At 44.6% G+C, this 23711-nt stretch overlaps 3 protein-coding genes and 1 long non-coding RNA gene across 8 annotated transcripts, besides 1 other annotated feature; 1 reads left to right on the plus strand and 3 right to left on the minus strand.

Moving 5' to 3' along the window:
* Positions 1 to 1655: 1655 nt before the first annotated feature.
* lncRNA:CR44678 (long non-coding RNA:CR44678) lies at positions 1656 to 2856 on the minus strand. The gene has a single exon (NR_125008.1). It is a non-coding gene; the product is annotated as a long non-coding RNA:CR44678 (long non-coding RNA).
* A 3819-nt stretch (positions 2857 to 6675) lies between these two features.
* On the minus strand, positions 6676 to 10088 carry CG8765 (uncharacterized protein). Of its 3 annotated transcripts, NM_168807.3 has the most exons (6): positions 9883 to 10088; positions 9730 to 9820; positions 9530 to 9671; positions 8693 to 9381; positions 8473 to 8626; positions 6676 to 8413 (listed from the first exon to the last, which is right to left on the minus strand). In NM_168807.3, the coding sequence occupies exons 3-6, from the start codon at positions 9640 to 9642 to the stop codon at positions 7567 to 7569; spliced, it is 1803 nt and encodes a 600-aa protein (NP_730439.2). In that variant the 5' UTR covers positions 9643 to 9671; positions 9730 to 9820; positions 9883 to 10088; the 3' UTR covers positions 6676 to 7566. The 3 variants fall into 3 exon arrangements, with proteins under 3 accessions (NP_730439.2, NP_001262061.1, NP_649141.1); NM_001275132.1 differs by having other exon boundaries at positions 8693 to 9375; positions 9730 to 10088; NM_140884.3 differs by having other exon boundaries at positions 9730 to 10088.
* Positions 6915 to 7420: a mobile genetic element.
* A 283-nt stretch (positions 10089 to 10371) lies between the features above and the next one.
* Gbeta76C (G protein beta subunit 76C) lies at positions 10372 to 12727 on the plus strand. The gene is made up of 6 exons (NM_078996.3): positions 10372 to 10531; positions 10953 to 11398; positions 11453 to 11654; positions 11794 to 11923; positions 12007 to 12093; positions 12287 to 12727. The coding sequence occupies exons 1-6, from the start codon at positions 10463 to 10465 to the stop codon at positions 12391 to 12393; spliced, it is 1041 nt and encodes a 346-aa protein (NP_523720.2). The 5' UTR covers positions 10372 to 10462; the 3' UTR covers positions 12394 to 12727.
* Positions 12728 to 12767: 40 nt separating this feature from the next.
* verm (vermiform) lies at positions 12768 to 17995 on the minus strand. Of its 3 annotated transcripts, NM_001169998.3 has the most exons (7): positions 17900 to 17995; positions 17708 to 17777; positions 16235 to 16306; positions 15718 to 15829; positions 15456 to 15586; positions 14544 to 14693; positions 12768 to 14391 (listed from the first exon to the last, which is right to left on the minus strand). In NM_001169998.3, exons 2-7 carry the CDS (start codon positions 17757 to 17759, stop codon positions 13241 to 13243), a joined length of 1668 nt encoding a protein of 555 aa, NP_001163469.1. In that variant the 5' UTR covers positions 17760 to 17777; positions 17900 to 17995; the 3' UTR covers positions 12768 to 13240. The 3 variants fall into 3 exon arrangements, with proteins under 3 accessions (NP_001163469.1, NP_730442.2, NP_730441.1); NM_168809.4 differs by lacking the exons at positions 15456 to 15586; positions 16235 to 16306 and adding an exon at positions 15000 to 15112; NM_168808.4 differs by lacking the exon at positions 16235 to 16306.
* Between the last annotated feature and the right edge of the window lie 5716 nt (positions 17996 to 23711).

The raw sequence follows: 23711 nt of genomic DNA on the forward strand, positions 1-23711 counted from the left end.
AGATCATAAACCAAATCGAATTGAAGGCTTCAATTGCTCCTCTCTGCCAGTTGTTTCTACTGCAGTTGATTAATGATAATGACGGCGGATCCGAGACAAATTTATGGCGAGGAAATCAACGTTGAACAGACTTTTCAAGATTTTAGAAGCCAACTGCTGTCGCAATGCCATGTAAATTATGCATTAAATAAAAATTGTTGTACGGATAATTAAGAACTAAGTTGTAAGAGCTGTAATTTCAGTCGACTTAACAAGAAGAGCTATTTAGTATTATACGAAATCATTTAGCTTGCCTCTTTAATAATTGCGCTTACTGAAAATTACGCATACGACACATATGACCTTGCTTAAAAAGTTGCTGTTTCCACGAGAAGTTGACCCGGATTTTCGGCCCAAGCATTTATCAAGCTTAAAAGACTTTCATGTAAATGTTTGTGGACCCCCGCCATGTGAACTCTTATTACTCGCAATTTTTTCGCACAATCGAGGGGGGGGGGAGGAAGTGCCACCCCTTGGCGAAGCGAAGAAGTCGCATAAAATTAATAAGGATGTAAGAAGTTGGCCAGGAGTCGGCTAAGGAAGGTGGTTCCACCAGGTTGAGGGAGGCAGTTGGAACTGTTGTGGTCGCATGCTAAATTATAACGATATGAATTATGATATTAATTTCAATGCGGCGGCGTTTATTAATGTGACATGTAATGCGGCTGTTATTACCTTAAGATTATGATTACTTGCCGGCCTGCGCTCCTCCTGCCCTCCGTGTCCACCTCTTCTCTCATGTGGTGATGTGTGGATGCCCGCTGGGAGGCTGATGCTGCTGGTTTCTGTGGGCTCCCGGCTCCTGTGGCTTGTGCCTTCCTGCAATGTGTGGCATTTTCATTTAAATGGCTGCCCACAAAGGTAATTGAAATGTGGCCCAGGCCCAGGCGGAGGAAATCCCCCTCCTGCCTCCAGCATAAATATGCGCTCCCCATTCCCTTGACTTGTTTGTCTTGGCAACACCTTAAAGAGTTGAACTTCACTCCAGAAGGACTCAGCAAGCGGTCCGCTACTTGTTTTTATGTACACCCGGCTCATCGTCCTCCCGATCGCTTCACCTCTCAGCGGACTTGGTGTCTGAGCCCAGTTTTTTGCTGCCTTGCGAGTTGATTTCGCTGTGCCCGTGGAGCGGAGGTAATGCCTCGCCTAAGTGGCCTCATTTTGACATCTTTCTCAGGCCGCAAGGATCGAGGATCGATGGATGGAGGATGGAGGTGAGTGATACATGCGGGCCTTGTCTGCAATAAATACTTAATGCCTTCCAAAAATACACACATTAAAGATCGGACTTCAATGCGTTGACATCTTCATCTGCCGCCTGGCTGCCTTGGTGCCTGCTCCTGCAGACGGGATTCCAGCTCCATCGGTCGGTTTCCATTGCCATTTTTGGTATTTCAATTAAATTTTTTATGACAACATCAAAACTCTATCATAATTCTAAATGGCCTGACATGAGCTTTTCGTTTCTTCTTTCTTCGCTGTTGATGAAGATTCTTGGGCACTTTTTGGGGTCAGAGGGTGGGATAAGAAGTTCTTGACCAAGATCAATCAAAAAATAAGATTATACAAGCTTTTTTAGATTACAAGCTGCCAGAAAACTAATATAAATAACCTTTAACTTATAATGAATTAGCGGAAATGAGGTGAGTATTCTATATTATGATATGCAAGGTACTATATACATATGTAATCCCCAGTTTGGAACTCCTAGCACCTCCCCACTCGAGTAGGTTTGTTTTTATGGCTACCTTGATGCTTTTTGTCAGTAATTGTAATGGGCTGGACAAAGGATGCGGCACTTGGGCCCGAAACTCCCGACCGCTCCGCTGCAGAACTGACTGGATGGATGGGATCCCTCGGTTTTTTTGCTCGTTTAATGATGTGTGAGCCTGGAATTTTGCGCGCGGTGTCTGTGAAGTGGTCACTGGGACTCTCGACGCGGGACTTGGGACTCTGGACTCGAAACTTGAGACTCCGGGACTGGCATACCAATTTATAATTTCTTTTAATAAAGTTGACATTTCGCCAGAGCCGCTGATGATGCTTTTTGTGCGTCTACCGCGAGCGACTGGATCATGCATCATGATCATGGGCTGCCGGGTTCCTGGTGTCTGGTGCCTGGTTCGGGATGTGGCGATGATTGTCCGCTGCGTGCTTGGATCCTTGCAGGTTTCAGGTGTCGCAGCTTGTCGCGCCTGGCATTTTGGCACTTTCGCAGCTCGCCCCCACCACCATCACCACCTCCACTCTGCCGAGCATATGGGTATCGGCATATCCTGCGGCATGTGCGGGAAAGCCACCCCGCCAAACGATTTCCAAATGCCTTCCGCTCTCCACACACGTGTCTGCAAATTCCGCAAATATCCGTTATCCGCTTCCTTTGTCTGAGATTTATTTGTTCCATCCGCTAGCGCGTTATCAGCATGTGCAAATCTTGAAAATTTAAAAATAAAATACAACGTAAAAATCGGGAGACCACCATCCGCCCAGTTGGGCATTAGAAAGTTGTGTTCCGCACAATGCTTTGACCATATTAGCACCCAATTCGCTAGGTACATCCACACTTTTCCACCCCACGTAACTTGGGTGCGCTTTATCTGTTTTCCCCGGAAAAAGGGAAAAGGATGCGATTCGCTTTAAACTAAGGCACTAAGCACTTTTCCACTTTTCCCGCCGTTTGTCTCTCTGTCTCGCTGCCCAACTTTGTCAAGCGCACATAACAAAGTGTTATGTGTCTTGTAACTAACACTATGTGGCCAGGACTCTGGAACAAACGTACCCCCAAACAAGTCAAATGGAGCGTGGCACAGTGGGACTCCAAGTTTAGGATCTATAGTAATGTAGAAAATTTAAATGTATCATCTGAGGGAATAATCATAAGCTTCTTAATATTTAACTAGACTATTTCTTCTTAAATATTATTATGGATTTTTTTTCAGATCTGCATTTGACCATCTAAAATTGGCATGGTAATGTAATGTATACTACCGATTTAATAAGCAATTTAAATTAATTTTAGCTTAAGTACAGCAGAGATTAAGAAACTTATTGTAAGAATACACAAATATGTATACATTATAGTTTGATATTTATCATTCCTTGCACACATCACATTCTTGGCAGTGAGCCCTTGATGACCTCGTACCACTGTGCCACCAGTTCTGCCCAACAGAATCTTTTGTATCCTTTATCCTCCTTCCCCCGGGCAGTGAAAAAAGTACATTTTTCAAATGCTACTTTTTACGTTGCCTGCTTTGCGGGCCGAGTGAAAGTGTGGACACTTCCCGGCTCGGCATCCCATCATTCCTCACCCCTTCACTTTATTTTTATAGTTTGCCCAGGCGAACCCGAATCTGAATCCGAATCCAAACAATCCGAGACACCCATCAACCCATCCAAACATCCACCCATCAGCCCCACCCACTTTTGGCAGTGCGGTCGTTTTGTTTTCTGGCCCATTTGCGGGGCAAAGTTTTGCATCAAGTTGTAAATTTGGCGATTAGCACCCCTCGTCGAGTTTTCGCAGTCGGAGATGGATATGGTTATGGAGATGGAGCTGGAGCTGGAGTTGGAGCTGTATTCCGAGGCCATTTCTAACAGCCCAAACACAAAAGCTCCTTGACAAGATGCGCGTCGGCTGATAAGTTGCATGTGGAATTAGCATAGGTTTTTTTTTGCCCCATCCCAGATCCACACCAGCAGCATCCCGCAGCAGCAGCAACAACATCCACATGCCGCAGCAACACAGCAGCAGCAGCAACAGCAGCAACATCAGCAACATTGAACGGGCGACGATCTTGTCGCTAAGCTTTATGAATAAAACATTTTCGGCGGCGGGTTGAACGTGGTCAACAGTAGCCGCCAGTGGCACGTCCATTGGCCAACTCGGTACTCCGGCTGCCGGGAACTCTCGACTCCAGTCGACTCGCAGTTGCTACAAATGTTTTACAAGCTTTTCAGCGCTTGGCCGCTCCATTGTTGTTGCTGGTGGTTTGCTGTGGTTCCCGGAAACAATTCAGTTTAAAAGAGCGAGAGACAGGACGGCGAAAAGGAGCAGGAGTTGGAGTTGGAGTTGGAGCTGGGCATTTGGACGGGAAAGTGCATCGCATATCGGACAATAAATCGTGAATGGTTTTGGCCAAACTGAATGCCGATGCCTCGATTTCGATTCACTGCGCCACTTGCATTTGCTTTATGATATGAGGCCTCTCGCTGACATTTGGCTTGACTTTATTTATGATAACAGTTTGCTACGCGCGCGGAGTGGGAGCCACCTCGACATCCACATCCACATCTACACAGGCACAGCCACATCCAGATTCACTCAGCAGTTTGTCAGCATTTTGTCTTTCTATCTGGCCATCTTGCTGACCTAAAGCTGCAGGCGGCTTCAGCGTTTTGAGTTTGTTCCTCACTTTTTTTTTGGGCAGGAAATGAGTCTCGAATGTATTCCTTTTCCATCTCCTTGCTCCCTTTTCGTGGCTCCTTGGGCGTGAATGCGGTGAGGCGTCATCGTAATCGTGGCAAATTTGATATACTTAATGCCCAGGATGGGCGGGGATGGGCCCTGGAATGAGTTGCAAATTGGTTTAACTGCGTCTGAAGCTCCGGCTGGAAAGTGTCATACTTGCCATAGCTGCCCGCAGGCCATAAAAATGTGTATTTTTATGGGCGTTTTACGATTTCGCTCCTCGGATGGGACGATCCCGTTAAATGAGCCGCGAAAATAGTTTCCGTGTGCTGGAAATTGCCGGGGAAAAGATTCCGTAATGCGATAAGGTGAGTGAGTATAAATAATATTGCGGATTTACTTTCGAGACTCAAAATGGCCTTAAGGAGTTGGTAAGAGTTGGATCGGGAGCGTTTGAATTGATGGATACTATCTACTTGAATTCGCTCTACCACAAGTAAAACTTTCTCCTACTCAACTTTATAGTTTAAACTTTAATGACGGTGTGTAAGAAGTATTTTCTAGATATTAGATAGATATTTCATTGGCCATAAGGCACCTTGGTCGTATAAGGCACCTTAACGTTTTTACAAATTCTTATTCCTGCAAAAAATCCAGGATGAAAATTATAATTATCTGTTGCTCTTTTAAAAGTGTCTTAAATTCTCTCGAATAAAATACAACTGGCGTATTCTTGAAATAATAAAATTAAAGTGCTTCTGACATAATAAGCCATTGTTAATTTGATCAACTAAAATGGAATATTATCAGACTAAAGCTTTATAACTATGTGGGTAATATATATATTTCAAAAATCTTGTATGATAGCCGAGCCTGAGCTGCAAGCACGCCCTTCCAATCAATCCACCTGTCTCTCCCAAATCGATGACAAACCCAAACCCACATAATTTTAATTAAAGCCCGCGCACTCAACCATTTAGCAAAGAATGGAAATTAATTTGCGAGTGCAAACAGAATAAACAAGCGAGCCGAAACGCAGAACCACCGAACCAATGGAAATTGGAAATGGCCACATGGCAAAGGAATCAATCAGGCGTGGAGCCCATGGCAAATATTTTCCATTTTCAGATCCCGATCCCGATCCCAGCGTACGGCACACGTCTGATTAGCCCCGGCCATCGGAACTTCCGCCTGAAAATGAAAATGTTTATTAAAAAATTTTCACTTTTACATAAATTTCCCGAGCGGCAGCGGCTGCGGCAAGCACCGCAGCAGCAGCAGCAGGTAGCAGCTGGTGCCATCTGACATCGGGGATGGCCACACCCAGCGCTACCCACTGGGAACCGCCCCCGTTTTCCGACTTATGTACGGACGGCACTACGGTTGTCTCACTCGAACAGTCCACCCATTGGACGCGCCGGGCGAACCGGTTTCTGTCCAATGCCAAGGGGAGACCACTTTCGGTGGCACGAGCAGAGTGCCACATATGTGTGCGAGCTTATATAGCACAGATACATGGGGCATGGGGCATGGGACATGGGCACTACTATGTGCGCGCTGGCTTCAAGGGATGGGACCACTCTGCAAGTGCTCCACTTGAAGGCAGCTGCTCCTACGCTTTGTCGTTTGTCTAAATGTTTGTGTAGAGCTGCGGGAATAGTAGCTGGGTGCAGGATTGGGGGTTGCATGTGGGTGAGCGGGGAATTCCTGGTCGTTAGTGGGGGGGGGGGGGGTAAATACCCAAGAGCGAGCTACATCAACTACCAGTTCTAACTACCAGATACATTGATTTCTATACCCTGCATGGGGTTAAATCCGTAGAAAGGTCTCTTAGCGAAACGCACTGTCAGAAATAATATCTTATGTTATCTAAAACTGCCACAAAATGAACAATATAGCTATTTTTCAAATGAACTGACTTACTTTAAAGAAAGAAGCTTACAATTAAATATTCCTTTAACCAAATAAAAAACAAGAGAAAGCAGAAATCGTGTTCCTCGACTATCAGATACCCATTTAGGTGTGTTCACACGAACCGACATACGGACATGGCCAGAACGAATTGATTAGTGAACCTGCGCCACTTTATAGGGTCGAAAACGATTCCTTCAGCATGTTACATACTTCTCAATAAACCCAGTATACCCTTTTAATCTACGAGTTGTTTGGGTACGGCATTATTATTCCAATCCATCTGACAAATTCACCCTACATCAAGAATATTTGCTCTAAAAATATATTTTCTTTTTTCTTTGACATTGTACGAATTGGTTACAATCGATTTGGTTACAAGTATTTAAATATTTAATTGAATTTTTAGTTCCGGTTGCGTCAGCACCGGAAGCATCCTAAGCTAGTAAACACTATTTTCTTCCGCTATTATTGGATTTTTGTCTATGTACATATAACATTTTAAGATCCACCCTCGCGCTGGTTAAGCAAACGAATTTCGCTTTTAAAAGTTCCGAAATTTTAAAGAAAGCAAGAGAGAATGCTATAGTCGAGTTCCCCGACTATCAGATACCCGTTACTCAGCTAGTGTGAATGCGAACGCGAATAAAATGAGAACAAATTTAGAAATTGTGGGCGTGACCGGTGTGGCGGCTTTTAGGACGTTGGGCGTGGCAAAAAGTTGTTTGTCAAATCGATAGAAATTTTAGCGACTAATAAAATTATGAAATGATATCAACACATTTTTGAAAAGTGTGGGCTTGGCAGGTTTGGGCGGTTTTAGAGCGTGCCAACATGGGTCAACAATCTTGCGCTGCGTCTATGCCTCCAGAATATGTATGCTGAATCTTAACCTTCTAGCTTTTATAGTTCCTGAGATCTCGACGTGCATACGGACAGACGGATATGGCCGGATATGGCCAGAAATATATAGACTTTATATGGTCGGAAACATTTCTGCTTGTTACAAACTTTTCAACGAATCTAGTATACCCTTTTACTCTACGAGTAACGGGTATAGAAATTTACAAAGATATCAACTCGTCTAGAAATTAGAAAAACACTTTGAAATAACACTTAATGTCTAGAATGAGTCGCCCTGAAACCGTTGATGGTCCACTCAAGCATCATACTCCTCTCCAGGTAGCCAAAGGTCACCAGCAGCGCTAGTGATTCCTCAGTGCCTCGTTGATGACACGCAGAATATCAATTTGCAGTTCGGTAAAAGCCACCGGCTCCAGCTGAGCATTGCGTATCTTCATGGACACAGCCTTGAAGAACGCACCTATCTCATCGTCCTCTCCGGAGTTGTGGCCATTGCTGGAGGGATACTCCATATGGGTGGGTTTGCTGGGCGTAATGGGCGCCGAGTGATAGCGAGACGTGGAAGTAGAGCTTGGCGTAGTGGCAGCATTCTGGTACCTAGGCGTGGTTGGAGTCTGTATCTCGATCTTCTGGAACTCCGCAGTTGATTGAAGCTGCTGATTTTCCAGGCTGGTGGCCCCGTCGCTGAGCTGCTCTTGCTTGGACATGGCACTGCCAACGCTTGGAACAGCCATGTAAACGGGTCCATCTTCGTGATCGTAAGTCATTACATGCTGATCCTGCTGCTGAGGAGGTTGTTCCGCCGCCGTTGTGGTTTCCATCTCCTCATCCTCATCGTCTTCCACATCATCATCATTATGGTGTACATCTCCGTTGATGTAATTCTCGATGTCCATGTCGTCATAGGTGGCCACACAGAGTTCACTTGCCTGCTGTTGCTGTTGTTGCTGCTGATGCTGTTGTTGCTGTTGGTGCTGCTCTTCCTGCTGTTGCTGTTGTTGTTGTTGCTCAGCCTTGTGTGGTCCCGTCAAATGAGGCAGGGTGGGCAAGTTAAGCTGGGAATTCGACGAAGACGACTCTAGGGTGATCTGCTGCGTGGGCGGTGAGTGAGACTGGGTCATATGGTCCTCGAGTTCCCTCACCGGGTCATTTTTGGGTAGCAGCATACTGAGTTGCGAATCGCTTTCCCTGAAGAGTAAAAAGTTATCAATATATGATTATGTTAAAATAAACAAAACCTCTCTTACAGCGTCTTTTGTTGTATGTACTTCTGAAGGAAACTGAGCGAATTATAGTGCTTCCAACGCGATGTGGCATCTATGTGCATCAGTGTCCTCAATCGCTTGTGTTCGCGTGCGTATTGGTCCCTTAAAGCCTTCCACTTCAGTCGACACTGTTTCACTAAAATAGTTAATGCTTGAAAAATCATCTTCATCCTTCGGCTGTTTAAGTTTATCAACCACATACCCGACTTCTTTAGTTTTCTGGCGATTTCCTCCCACACCTCCATCTTGAGCTTGGCATTGCGATAGTTCTCGTTGCCGTAGTTGTAGATCATGTCTTCCTGCTGGATCAGCGTGATCAGTTCCTTTTCGAAGTAGCTCTCCATGTTGAGAAATGTGTGTATGGGATCGTCGTCCTCCTCCTCGGCGTTCGTCGATTGATTGTGCGCTGCTGAAGTGGTGGATACATTAGACGTGATTGTTGCTGCCGAGCTCGACTGATTGGCGGCATTGACGCAGTCCACTATTTCGTTGTAGAGAGTGTCTACCACCGTGGTTGTGTTGGCGGTTCCACACTGCACTATGATTGATGGAGTAGCACCGCCTCCCGCATCCGTCAGATAGTTCCAGTTCGCTTCCGGCTGCGAGTGCATTTGTTGCTGATGCTGCTGTTGCTGCTGCTGCTGCTGCAGCACGGCTCCAATATGGCTTGCCAAGAAAGTGGCTGCCGGCTTCTTATCAGTTGAACTAGGCGAACTGAAGCTGCAGCTGTCGAGCAGCGTGGATGCACTGGCATCCTCAATTTTAATGCTGCCGGAAAGGTTTAGATTCTGGCTACTGCTGTTGCTGCTGAAGGAAGTAGTCATGGGCAGCGATAAGGGGGTCACCGTACCCACGGCGCCATTGGAAGTCTGACCAGATCTCCCTCTGTAACTAAAGAATTGTGGGTTTAATTAAATACGGACATATCATTTGGAAGCCTGAAGAACAGAACTAGTGATAGATAGCTCCATATGCTGTATAGTCTGCATTGGCAGTCAGCATGGCGGTGCCAACTTGAATTGCTCCACGTGCTACTTACTTTCTTGCCAGCGCATATGGACGCAGGAAATCCAGCTCTTTGAAATACTTCCACTTCACTGCTTTTGAGCAGGCCTTGGCGCGCTTCAGCTCCCGGCAGTACTGATCCCTCATGGCCTTCCACTTGGACTTGCACTGGACGTCTGTGGAAATGGGATTAAGTGCCAACTTTTTGGTGGGGAAACTTAAACGTTCACTTACCGGACCAACCCACATTGCTGCCAATCTCCAGCCATTTCTCGTCCTTGATCTTGGTGCTGCGGTAGTGGGGATGCTTGGGATTGTATAGCGACTGCTCCTGGGAGACCAGCGAAATGAGGATCAGCTCCTTGGGAATGCTGACCACATTCTCACCCAGACTAGGATCTATGCTGAGATTCACGTGCTGCTGCTGCGGCTGCTGGTGCTCCTGCAGCTGGTTGGCACATGGCAGCGTCTCCATGGCGCTCCCTACTTGGTGTCCATGCTGGCGGTGTGTTAATATGGGCAATTGTTATAAATAAAAACAGGGAAAACAAAAATGAGGTGACCGAACAGCTGATCCTGGAGAGTTGTGTAATTAGAGGGACCAGTTTCGCCTTGGCTATACAAGCATCTTTTTTACATTGAGTGGAACATCTGGTGGCCACCGACCTGGTCACCCTGAACAGTCCAGTGCTGCAAGAGGCGCACACCATTTCGATAAGTTGGCAGCCCGCTCATATGTTCGATTTTAAAATTTTGGCGCCAAAAAATCGTCTTTCTATACATTTGTATTTAACGGCTAATCCAATTAGCTAATTGCATTACCGCTAAGGAAAAAAGAAAACATCATAACATTCAGGCAAAACAAATTGTTTAACTCTCAGTTTATTGTGCGACGCAGTGCGGTTCAAAACTAGAAACTTTCTTCTGGCAAATATTGCAGCCGTCCTTATATAATTAATGCTCCATAATGCCGAAAATTGACCCAGAAACACAAAAACTCTACGACGAAATCAATGGCATGATACAGAAGTTTAAGGTGAATTAAATAAACTCAACGTACAGCGAAGTAAATTAAAAATATCAGATAATAAATATAGCAACAACAAAAGTAACATAAAAAAGTTTTCCCCATATAAAATAACAATACTCTAAAAATACCGATAGCCAGCTTAAAAAGAAATTCGTTGTCCTTAATTTAATTTTAACAAAAAAATATTAATATAACTTTTTGGAATATGTATGATAATATGATTGGGTTTTAAATATCTTGCCAGATTTCATACTTCAGTGCTAACTACTCCCATAATATTTCATCTCGATAATAGTCGAACACATTATTTCCAATTTTGAAAAAATTAAGTGACTTAACTTAATCGAAAACTGTATGCGTCTCTAACATTTATTCTGGAAATTCTTGTAATAAAAATTGTCATTCATTACTATGATTTTGCTTTCAGGATGACCAAAAAAGCAAGGCTGATTGCACGTTGGCCGATAAATGCGGCGACATGGGGGATGTGCCCAAGATTCGATTCTCATCCAAGAAGATTCTCAAGGGCCACATCAACAAGGTGAATTCGGTGCATTTTGCCGGGGACTCGCGGCACTGCGTCACTGGATCGCTGGACGGCAAGCTGATCATCTGGGACACCTGGACCGCCAACAAGGTGCAGATCATCCCCTTGAGATCCGCCTGGGTAATGACGGTGGCCTTTTCGCCGTCGGGTAACTTTGTGGCCTGCGGAGGAATGGACAACCAGTGCACCGTCTACGATGTGAACAATCGCGATGCCTCCGGAGTGGCCAAGATGGTCAAAGAGCTGATGGGCTACGAGGGATTCCTCAGCTCCTGTCGCTTCCTCGACGATGGCCATCTGATCACCGGCTCGGGAGATATGAAAATGTAGGGCTTTGCTTAACTTTTTGGAGTAAAATCTAAGTTTCCTATGACCAACAGATGCCATTGGGATCTGGAGAAGGGTGTCAAGACAATGGATTTCAATGGACACGCTGGTGATATCGCTGGCTTATCGCTTTCGCCAGATATGAAGACCTATATCACTGGCTCTGTGGACAAAACTGCCAAGTTGTGGGATGTGCGAGAGGAGGGCCACAAGCAGATGTTCTTCGGTCACGACATGGACGTGTCATCCGTCTGCGTGAGTACACATATATGTTTTAATAATAATAGCTTATATTAATTACCAAGAACAACTATAAGCAGCTAATCTATTTAGTACTTGTAATTTAATACAAATGTATTCATTACACCCACCCAATTATCATTATCGGTTGCAGTACCATCCCAGTGGCTTCGGGTTCGCCTCCTGCTCGGAGGACCAAACGGCGCGCATGTACGACCTGCGGGCGGACCAGCAAATCGCCCAGTATGAACCGCCCCAGAAGAACACTGGCTTCACGTCGTGCGGTGGGTTCTCGTTCTCCGTCTTGGTGGAACACGGTCGCCTTGACTTTTGACGGGTTTTTAATCTGATTTTGTGTCCCCACCAGCTCTATCGACCAGCGGGCGCTACCTCATGTGCGGCGGCATTGAGGGCAACGTGCACTCGTGGGACACGATGAAGCAGCGGCACACGGGTGGGTATTGGGAATTGGGTAGTTCGTATTGGGTATTGGATATCCATTGCACTTGGGGGATTCGGTGATAAAGAACGGGGAAATGGAGGCGAAGCTAATGCTCAGGCTGGCACTTGACTTACATCGATTTGCTGACCTTCTTCTCCACTTTCTACTTTCTACTTACCATTTGTCACTTTCCATTCCTCCACAGGCACACTGTCTGGTCACGAGAACCGCATCACTTGCATCAGCCTGTGCCCCAATGGCATGTGCCTGGCGTCCACCAGTTGGGATCAGCAAGTGCGTCTGTGGCTCTAATCTGTGCCTCTGATCTGGGTTCAGTGTCGTCCAAAGGCGAAGACAACGTTTATGCGTGCAGTTTGCTTGCAAATTACGTATACGTAATATCCATAGCCTGCAAGTAATAAGGATAGTTCTCAGTGCAGACTAACAATATTAATACAATATTAAATCTATTGTTAAACTTGCGAACATAAGAATAGCTTGCCCCCTTTAAGTGCTAATTTGCAAGCAAAACGTGCGTATGAATATTATTATAATAATTGAATACTTGATTACCTAGAGAAAGTAGCCTCCAATAACAAGCAAGTGCCAATTGGATGTGCGAAATAAAATGTATGAATAGTACAACAAAGTAACACGTCTCCTCCATTAAAACTCCATTGCAACTTAATTTTTTTTATATATTTTTTATATTTTTCTTATAAAAAATACTTATACAATTACGAAGATATTTTTGCTGCTGCGATTTTTGGCGCTTGGTTTTGTTTGTTTGTGGAAATTGTCTTTGAGCTGGTCAAAGAGGCAGCTAGGTAAATTAAAACAAATCACTTTTGAAATCAACAGAGAGATAAAGATACAGGTTCAGATACAGAATAGTCGAAAGTATACAGATAGATAGAAGATAGATAGAAAGAGAGAGAGAGAGAGAGAGAGAGATAGAAATGAAAGTCGCATAAATAACAGATGGATAGAGATAGCTTAGGATCACACAGGAAGCAGGATGCAACGATTTGAGTATTCTGTAGATGGATCAGCATAGATCAGCTGGTACAGTTTGTTTAGTTTATCAGACTCTCGGTGGAACTACTGTGAGTTGTTCTCCTGTTTGGGTAGATGGAAGGATAGCGACGACGGGACGGCCTTAAACGGAGAAGCCATCGCCGGTGGGATCCAGGATCCAGGGGTAGTTGTTGGGGCACTCCATGCACGTGAAGAGACGCAGCGTCTCGCCGGGCAGCTCCCTGGTGGTCAGGGGACACGCGTTGGGCAGAGAGCAGTAGGGCTGGCCCTTGACGTCGCACTTCTCCTTCCACTCCTGGAAGTCGCGCAGCGAGTTCAGCTCGGTGGGGTTCTGCATCCACTGGATCACCTGCAGGTTGGTCACGAAGAACACGTCGTTGCGGCCGAGCATCTCCTCGATGAATTTGATCAGCTCGTCGCGGTACTCCTTCTTCGACTTCAGCCACGAAGCGTGGAAGTGGAGTCCAAGTGGAGCACGGTTGCTATTGTAGTGGCGGTTGAAGTTGTGGCGCAGCAGGCGTGCGAACTGGTCGCCGCTGGCTACGTTTGAGCAGGAGTCCACCATATGGCAACCGGGCAGGGACTCGTCGAAGGTGGGATCGTCGCGCCGGTCCAGCTCGTTCATGACCATCTCCCACACGGGGTGGCTCCTCGATGGGCAGTTGTGCGCGTTGCCGTTGCACTTGTGCGGCATGCGGAAGTACAGGGTGTATGGCCAAATGGGCACGCGGCCAAGGGAGGCGGTGATGGAGGCGTCGTACACGAAGAACTGATCGGCCATCATCTCGAACTGCTTGTTGCCGCCCACGCGGAGGTAGGGCGCCCGCATGCCGATGATGGAGCCGTCGGTGATGTTGGCGAAGCGCTCCACGATCAGTCGGGAGCCGGCCATCTCGGCCAGCCAGTCGTCGTAGCTGCCGCCGGTCCAGTAGTTGGGGTCATCCTTGTGCGTTAGCGAGAACACGGAGATCTCGTGTCCGCGACGATGAAGGTCCTGCACCGCCGAGTAGTTGGTGTACTTGTGGGACACGAAGAAGGTGCCCTTGATGGAGCAGCCGTTGGGATTCTGGCGCTGTCCGTTGAAGATGTCCTCGTACAGGTCGATGTTGTCCACGTTGACGGCGCCGTTGAAGGTGATCGTGATCATCTGGGGCACCTGTTGGGGCTCAATGCCGCCGGGAATGCGGGTTCCGTCCGCCGAGCAGAAGCAGTCGGGCAGGGCGCACTGCGTCGGATCGCATTCGGGGGCGCGGTTGGGATCCTCATCGACAGCTGGAAATGGTAGATGGTTGGGGATCATTCTTCTGGATCATTTATTGAACTTTGCGCTGTAATGTATGCTGCATTTCCTCAACAATTTATCATCTCAAGCACCATTTGGAATTCAGTTCGAATCTGTAGGAATAATCGTGTGTTGGACTTACAGCAGGCGTTCTCATCGGATTCGTCCTTGCAGTCGGACTTGCCGTTGCAGAAGAGCTCCTTGTCCAGGCACTCGCCGTCGCCGCAGGACAGCTTACCCTCGGGACAGATGGGCTCATCCGTCTTCAGGATGGGCTTGGCCTTGCGCGGCTCTGTGGAATGTACACTCAGTTAGTGGGAAGCTACGTTTTGGAGCTACTGGTGGATGGAGGCGTGTTAGTGACAACAAATGTCTAAATTTTGAAATGAGAAGTATTTACATGAGTGTGATGGGGTTTAGTAGTTTAGGTGGTTGTTAGTTTCGAGCTGGGTTAGGGTTTGTTTCGTTCGTGGATCTACCAAAGTTCCGGAAGTCTAACATTGCTGACTACTGTATGTACAGGTGTATATTGGCTTGATTGGTTGGTTTGTTTGTTTGGCTTGACTGTTTGGTCTGGCTGGTTGGTCGTCACACTTACTCTCTTTCTCGTCGCAATTGGTCACCTTGGCCTTCCAGTCGCAGGTCTGCTTGATCACGTCGAAGGCCAGACCCGAAGGACACTGAATTTCTTTCAAACCCGACTTGGTACATCTACAAAATAAAGTTCATGTTCTGATTTCGTATTGGCGTTGCTAGCTATAGAACTTTGGCACCGATTCGGGGGTGGATTCAGGGTGTTTATGCAATGACTCGATCGATTCGGGGACTCGGGGACTCCCCGGTTTTAGTGACACACACAGAGAGAGACAGAGACAGATACAGACACACACACACACACAGGGGGTGAGAGACAGATAGACAGACACAGCGATAGAGGAGGGGTGGTTGATAGTGGGCTGGGGATCTGGGCTCTCGGGAAGTATCTTGAGCTTTAGACATCCGCAGCGGATTGGGTGATCTGGTTGATCTAGTCGATCTGGGTGGCGTCACTTACTCTCGAGCACATCGCAGGACTTCACATTCGACTTCCAATCGCAAAGTTGGCGCAAAACATCGAATGCCAGGCCGCCGGCGCAGCGAATCGGCGCCAAACGCCAAGTGCCATCTTCGCCGGCACTGTCGCACCTTCGATAGCGATACAAGAAGTGGCAAGAATTGGTTGTAGGAGTGCTGCTTTGGTCATTGCATCGGGCATCAGCCGTCTCAGCTGAACAATCGGACAACCCAGGGCCACATGTGGCCGCAATTCGACTTACCTGTACACCTCGCGGCAGTCGCCGTCGGTCTCCAGGCGGAAGTACTCATCCGCGGGACGATCGGCGCACACCTCCTCCACATCAACGCCCTCCAGCTTGTCCTGGCCATGTGCTGTTGGGATGGGAAAGATGGTTAGGCATGGCTAATGATCGTTGGTGATCATTTAGATCAGGTTACTTGACTACATTGATTATGTGCATTTGTTTAGTTTCTAGCCATACCAACGTAGTTCTAGTCTCTGGACTTTAGTGCTTGCCTATGTTGGCAATGCGTTTTAATACGAAGTGTGTATACTTTCGATCGGAATAAACGGGAATTGGATGTTCGATCGGAATGATGTTAAAGGTGGTGTTTTCTGAACGAAATTCATTTGAAACTTTCCACAATTTTCCCTACACATTTGTAACCATCAATTTGATAGTTTAGTGTAAGAAGCTTGTAGCAAACTTTGCGAAAAAGTAAATAATGCAGTATTCAATTTATAATTTTCGTTGCTTTGTCAATTCTCATAATTACGTTTTCTTTGGTATCTCCTTGAAGGGTCCTGATCTATGGCGGGTTCAAATGAATTTTTAACATACAAGCCATCTGGTTGAATAGAAATGTTTACATATTATCGTGCCAACAAATATATTTTTTTAGTGTTCGGCGAGCACTGCTTAAGAAAATCTAATTTATTTTTGTTTTAATTTTTTAATAGAATAGAATAGGGACATACTGTCAGGAAGAAGAAGAGGAAATGTTTTCTGAAGAAATCGCCATGAATTTAAGCAGAATTGAAAAAAAAGTTTGAGATACGAGACAGAAGAGAAAACACCAGAGACTCTTTCTTTAATATAAGTACTTGTTATCCTATTTTAATTTAAAAGTCAATAAATACTCTAAAAAATATATAAATTAATATAAGTATTTGAAATCAATCAAGTTCTTTCCTAACTCCGTTCGCTGATAATTTGCCGACATCTTAATTGTTAAATTGATATTGTTCTCATTGGCAACTTGATCGTGATGGGTGCCATTAATCACAGTCGTTCTATCAGTTAATCGGCGTCTTAGCCAGTATAATTGGCCGCACCTCATGGCTTAACGGTTAACTTACTCCCAACACCAACGACTTTCGACCGGTTTTTGGCCATTGGTTTGTGTGGAAATACGAGTACCACTTCTAGCCGACCAAAACAACTCTCGGTTTTGTTCAATACAGTTTGTCTACATCTCGTTTCGGCTGAAATCGAAAGGGCAAACGAAAGCGGCATATCCCATTTATGGGCACAGGTCCACATATCTGGGATGATCTGGGGAATGCTGGCGGATCGTATCGAATGCGGTATCTTACGGTAGCGGTTGGTCATGTAAGGTGTCTTTCCAAACGGGTTGAGAGTATTGGCTAACCGCGTTGTTGTTGTTGTTGTTGATGTTGATTTTGTGGTTATTGGAAACCCGTTTTCGGTTTAACATTAAAATGATATTGCATAAACAACGCTGGCGAGTCCAAAAATACATATGTACATATATCTACATGGAAACGGAACCGACGGCAGACAGCAGACAGGCTGGTTTTGTTCGTTTTCCAATGCTAATTTCGGTTTTATGGCCAACCGGAGTTTCGTCCTCTTGCCACAGTTTCTTTTTTCTTTATTATTATTTTTTTTTTTTTGTTGCTTTGTGGTTCGTTTTTTCCTTTTTTTCCGACAACTGAACTCTTACATCACCAGCGATTGAAGGATAAGTTTAATCGATTGCATGCCGCTAATGACTGCGACTTCGACTTCGATCAATTGTGATGTTTTTCGAGCCCACATCATCGCACTTTTTCAAGTTTATTCGCCTTGGCCAGCGATCGAGGTTCGTTTCAGCTAGTATTGTATTTTTTTTCTTTGGCAACCTTGCGAAAAGTGGCAAAGTTTCCACCGCCAAAGGTCACCAACTTAACTCTAGGCACAACTAATGGCTACCTACGTACTAGGTGTAATCGAACGGAGTACTCACCAACAGCAAGGCAGAGGCACACAACGCTCAAAATTGGCCACCAACGCGCCATGATAGATTCCAGAGCTCTCTGCGGGCGAAATTCGTAGAAGGGTTAGCAACACACTAGTCACAATTCCGTACTAATGATACTGATGGCACATAGTACGAGGTATAGGTTATAGGGTGGTAACTTTGGAAAACTCAACTGACTTTTGCCCAGACTCTGAGTGGGAATGCTTGGATCGAATGGAAGTGGAGTGAACGGAGCTCACTCTTCCAATACACAGCCACGCTTACACTAGGTGTTGGCCACCAGCAACGAGTTCTATTTATCAAGCCGAGGTGTCTTGGTCGGGCTCGAATCCATGGTGGGTAGCGAGCAACTCACCCTCTGGCCAACTCACCACGACCGCTGCGCCGGCGCCGGAGCTTTCGAGGGGCAGTCTTGTGGAACCCATTCGGAAATGCCAAGGTACGCGGGCGTCTCTTCGCTTCTGCGATGTGTGAAGAAAGGTTAATTAGCATTTATAGGCGCAGGTGGGAGCGGGATTCGGTCCGTACTTTACGGCCGATTGTGCGGGGGATTTGATTTGATTTCTGATTTCGAATTTTTTGGCTTCAGACGACTGCACCCCATGGGCTTGTTTGTTTACTCCTTTAGTTAGTCATCCGCTTAGACATACATAAATCAAAGACGAATGCCCATCAATCTCTTTCTGCCACTGACCCTGAATTTGCGAGTCTTTTGTTCGAACATCTGCGACGCGGCTGCTTCTCGGCGATTCTATCAAAACTATAAACTATTCTACGATAATCTCGATTTCGTAACTGTTTTTTTTTTTTCTTATTTCTTTCTTTTCTTTCTAAACCGTTTTCTACAGCACGTTTATTGGCCACTTCATTTTTATTTTCACCCAAACGAGCCGAGAATCCCAATGGGCTGGAGCTCCGGGTCACCTGGTGCATACTAAACAGGGTCTTTGGCTGCCTCTGGAAGCTTCCCAGTGCCTGTGCAGCCGATCATTTGTATGCCAATCGCAGCTGCCGCATAAAATTCTTGTTAACGTGGCTAAGACACCAAAAGGTTATTAAACCTCCGACGACTCGAGCCATCGAAAGCTCGAGTCTTCCAGCAGAAGAGAGTCTTCTTGCGAGTGTTCGCTGAGTCACAGGGATAAGTCCGAATGCACTCCCTGCAGCAGATCTTGAGTTGCTTAATTATGCCAAGCCAAGTCGATGCCGTTGTTAACTGTTTTGTTATTCCCTTCTTTATTTTTTGTATTGTTTTTTTTGTTGTTGCTTGTGCACTCCCCAGTCGCTGTTATGTAAAGCACATGGAGGAGATGCAGGCGCGTTAAGGGCCACATACCAGCCAACCTACCAGCCAAATACCTGCTGCCTGTTATTCAATAAGCCATCCACAGTGGCTACCAAAACCCGTAAGAGTGAGCAAAAAAAGAAAATAATAAAAAACAAAAGCAGCAACAAAACGGAGCATGTTTGCGGATATGAAATTGTTGGGGACAACTTGCGGACACTTCTGCGGTCGATGGGCATGCACAAATCTTCGATCACTTTGCCACGGAATGGAATAAAGGGAAAGATAAATATTTGCTTAATAAATAATAAAAATCGCAAAAAATAATATTTGCTTTTTACAGCAAGTATGCACATATATTTCAACTCAGCAAATATACTTATAAGTTCATAAAATAGTTCATTTGAGTTCCCTAATTTCTATAATCCTTTAAATCCTGAAAACGTTTCAAATTCAAAATTGGGCTCAAAGGGATTTGGTTGGCCACAAGATTCTGCTAGGATATATTGAAAACTACTAAAATAATATTCCTAAAACTAAAGAAGTTGCTAAGAACTCAAAGTGACTATATTATTGACGACAGCCTTCACACGACGTTTCCCAAGAGCCATCGATCATGAGTATCATGAGCTGGCACGTCAAGTATTTCTTCAATATTACCACTTTTGCTTTTTTCCCAAGACCGCTTCACTTGACCACAAATCAGATCACTTGATCACAGATATAAGCCCCGGAGCAATGTCAATTAAGTTTCATTCGTGTTCGATCTAGAAGGAATCGACTGGTGGTGGCGTGTTAATGCAATTTATTCGAGTATTTCCAGCACATTGCATAGTTATTTCCTGAACTTGAAAACGAGTTCTGTCACGTCGGCAAAGAGCACTCTGTGCAAAAGTCAAATGAGAATGCAGAAAGGCCAACATGGCGTATGAGTATTTTTTATATCTTAGTTTTTTTTTTGTGTATTGTAGTTTCTGCAGCGGGAGTGCCCGAGTGCAGTGGAAAATTCTCGGAATCGGCTCGGATCACAATTATATATATTTTTTAATTGCGATTGGCCAATTTGGGTGCAACTGGAGTGTCGGCAGAGTGAAGGTTGCCAATTGGCACGAAGATGCCGCAAAAAGCGGTTCACCTTCTTCGGCGCGAAATGGCGATTGCAGCATTTTCTTAGTTACAATTAATTTCAGAGACGCGCTGATACGATGATACGGTGATATAATCCCTCAACTGGTGAAGCATCTCATCGAAAGCCAACAAAAAGCACTGATTATTATTATTACTCTGCGTCTTCTTCTTGCCGTTTAATCAACTGTTAAAACTGGTTTTTCAATTAGAGTGAAAATGTTGATGATATGATGGCACTGGCACCCCAAAGCGATGAGCAGATGACCAGATGACCAGATGAGGAGTGAAAATCGTTTTATTTTATCATCTTATTTTTTTTCCACAGCTCTTACGGATTTACATAATTTAGTTGCCCTCGATATTTCGATTTGTTTTTAGTTGCTGGCGATTGTTATTGTCATATTGCCATTGATTTGATTTAAATTTGTAAGCGTCTTAGCCTTTTTCGCAGCTGCCATCTGTTTCGCTGGAAAGGTCGGTGATTCGAGATTTCCGAATGAGGAGTGTATGAGTGACACACTTTGGACTTGAAAAGAGCCAACAGCCAAGCCAAATCAGCAACGCCCATGGGCTTTTCCATAGTCCTTCGCAAGATTAAAGCGAATTATTTTGCATACCAAATGCGTTTCGTCGGATCCATCTGTCTGCGCTAATGATTACCATACATATGAAGATAATCAGCTTGGGCGTTAGTGATTCTAAGCAACTGCCTAATTTATGTAAATCTTGGAACTTGGAACTGCATAATAAAGAAGAGCTGGATTGATTTTTCTAACCAATCTGCTTTTTATCGGTGATTTTACACGACCAAAGATGCATTTAATGCGGTACTTATCACATTTTGAATAATTACTTTAAAAAATGGGTGGTTAGCATAAAAGAATTTTACACCCAAATAACTAACAAACTAATGCAGAAAATTATAAGTGTATAGCTTTAAAGAAATACAATACTTTCATTTTCAATGCTTTACGTTTCTATCCAATGCTGTTTTGAAGATAGTTTCTATCTTTTCACGGAGTTTTATAGAATGTATAATGTTTAGACTTAATTATATATGGAAAAATATATGTTTTTTCTCATTTTTATTTTCTGCCATTTGATTTACTTTCCTTTTCACCTTTGATGTAGATATAGATATATTGATAGCCTTTCAGGCAATACAATATAAATATTTAAATTTGGCTAAGCTTTTCCAAGCCAAAAGAAATCGTTCTGGGAAAGCAGAATATTAAAAACCAATCAAAACCATAGAAATATGGTTTTTGGAGGGGAAAAGAGAAATTGGTTTCTTTGTAAGAGGCACGCAAAGCGGAATGGTTAATGAAGGAAATGATGGCCAAGGCAATAAACCGAAGTCGATGTGGAAGATGAGCCTGTAAACTGTGAAAGAAATGCATAACCATAAAAAACCAAGACACGAGCTGCGTTGCATAACGCCACTCCGCCCTTGCCCCTCCGCCCCCCCTGCCACTCTGCCCCTCTGCCACTCCACGCCGATTCCCCGAGTCGCCGGATCTCCTTTCCGCCGGCTATATCTACATATATCTTCGGCTTCGATCCGCGGCGAGCGTTTAATTTATGGCAGCCAAGAGCATCGAAGGCCTGCAGCAAACAACGGACTTTCTTTTTAGTTCGACTTCAATCTCCAGTCTTCGGAGCATCGAAAACGAACTGTTTGCCTTTGACTTTCAATTTTCATTTTCCGTTTGAAAACTCATCAGCTGCGATCCGCATTTTAATTGCCATCTTGCCATCATTATGCAATTATTGTCTGTCTGAACTTTTCGCAAATCGCCTGTCAAAAGTGGCGATGTCTTCTACTGATCACCTGCCAGCTGCAGCGAAGGCAACCACTTATCACTCACCTGGAAGCTGATGGCTTCACCTTGCCTCACCGTTGACGTCACCGAGTGACCAATAATGTTCAATCTCCCACACGTTTCAATGAATCAAAAGGCGGCAAATCGCCAGAACAAGGAAGCATATTCGAGAATTAAGTATACGACTAGTTGGGGCGTCAGCTTGGCGAACAGTGGATCAAAACGCTTACAAAGTTGAGGAATCGAATGCAAATGGGAGAACCTTTTCACAAAACTCGACTAAATGAATTCAGTGGCCAATAAATTCCAGTTGCAAATTTAAATCAAAGCATTGGGAATATTCAATTTTTTAAGTATACACATGTCAACGGTTTAATATAAATTATAGCATTCGTTTCTATTCCGAATGAAACCGGTTATTCGGCCAGGTACGTTAGTCTATATTTATGAATTTGAGGTGCCTGCAAACAGGATTAACTAATTAGTTTCGGTTTATGCATATTTTTAAATTGACAAATTTTTAAATGAGTTATTAGGCGGCGAGAAAGCACGAATGCTAAGCCCCGCCAAAAATATATATGATTCCAATTTGAACGAAGGCTATAATAAGGTTATGAGCGCAAAATGATGTAGAGTTGATGACAATTTGAAATGTCATAAATAATATTAAATTTTGATTAAGCAATTCACTGGATTGTGTAAGGTGGGAGTAGGAGTTTTCCCTATACCTTTTAGTTCTTCCTAGCTTGGGACCCATTTCCTTAACTATTTCGACCCACTGTGCGGACCGGCTTGCAATTTATGCAAATCGCCCACTTTGCAACTAGTTCACTTACCTCGGCGCGCAAAAGTAAAAGTTTGCTCGGGTTACAATCTTACACACCTGAGCGCAGGTAACCCGTTTTTTGGGCCACTTTTGAGACGCGCGAGCCGCTTACCTTGATGGGTGATAAAACTTATTTATGCGTCGCATTCGCACCACGAGATACATACAACGAATCCGTATTTGTATTTGTTTATTTGGCTGCAAAATTTATATATATATATATATATATATATATATAAATATAATGTGTATTCATATGTGCCTGGTATTTCCAGCCGAAAATTTGCAATGCTTAAGATTAATTAGCGGCTTTTCGATGTGTTAGCCATTGCGCAAAGAGCCAAGTCAAGTCAATTCGAACCAAATCGAATCGAATCGAATCGAATACACGAATACCCAGCCCAAGAACCTGTTTGCCCATCCTCAGATTCACATTCATATTGAAATCTCCCTCTGCATTGATTTGTGCGCATACGAATTAGCGAATCTTGGAGCCTTTCATACTTTATGGCCGTATAATATAGACCGATATATCTCATTCTAGACCGGATCCGACACTTTGGTGCCCATCGGCGTTTTGGGGTGTCCAAAACCTGTCTCGGCATAGGCGAAATTTGCATATGAAATGCACATAGGAGGGGATTCTCCAACTGAAACCGAAACTGAGCCCCACCGAAACGCGTTATTGTTATTCAAATTCGTTAATTCCGAAGAAACTGGTTAGTAAGTCAGTGGGTAGATGGCATACTAAATGGGCCGGGGCTGTCAATGTTTTACTCCTCTCTTGGCTTCTTAGAAATCATATTTCTGTTGCTAGCTGGTAACTAAATACTTAATGTTATTTTGACTGGTTGAAACAAACGACAGGCGGCATTAAAAATTCAGTATTTGGTTTTTCTTGATTTTTTGTGGTTTTTTCGTTTATTT

This window comes from Drosophila melanogaster, chromosome 3L, assembly GCF_000001215.4.
Source record: "Drosophila melanogaster chromosome 3L".
In the NCBI taxonomy this organism is placed as follows: Eukaryota; Metazoa; Arthropoda; class Insecta; order Diptera; family Drosophilidae; genus Drosophila; species Drosophila melanogaster.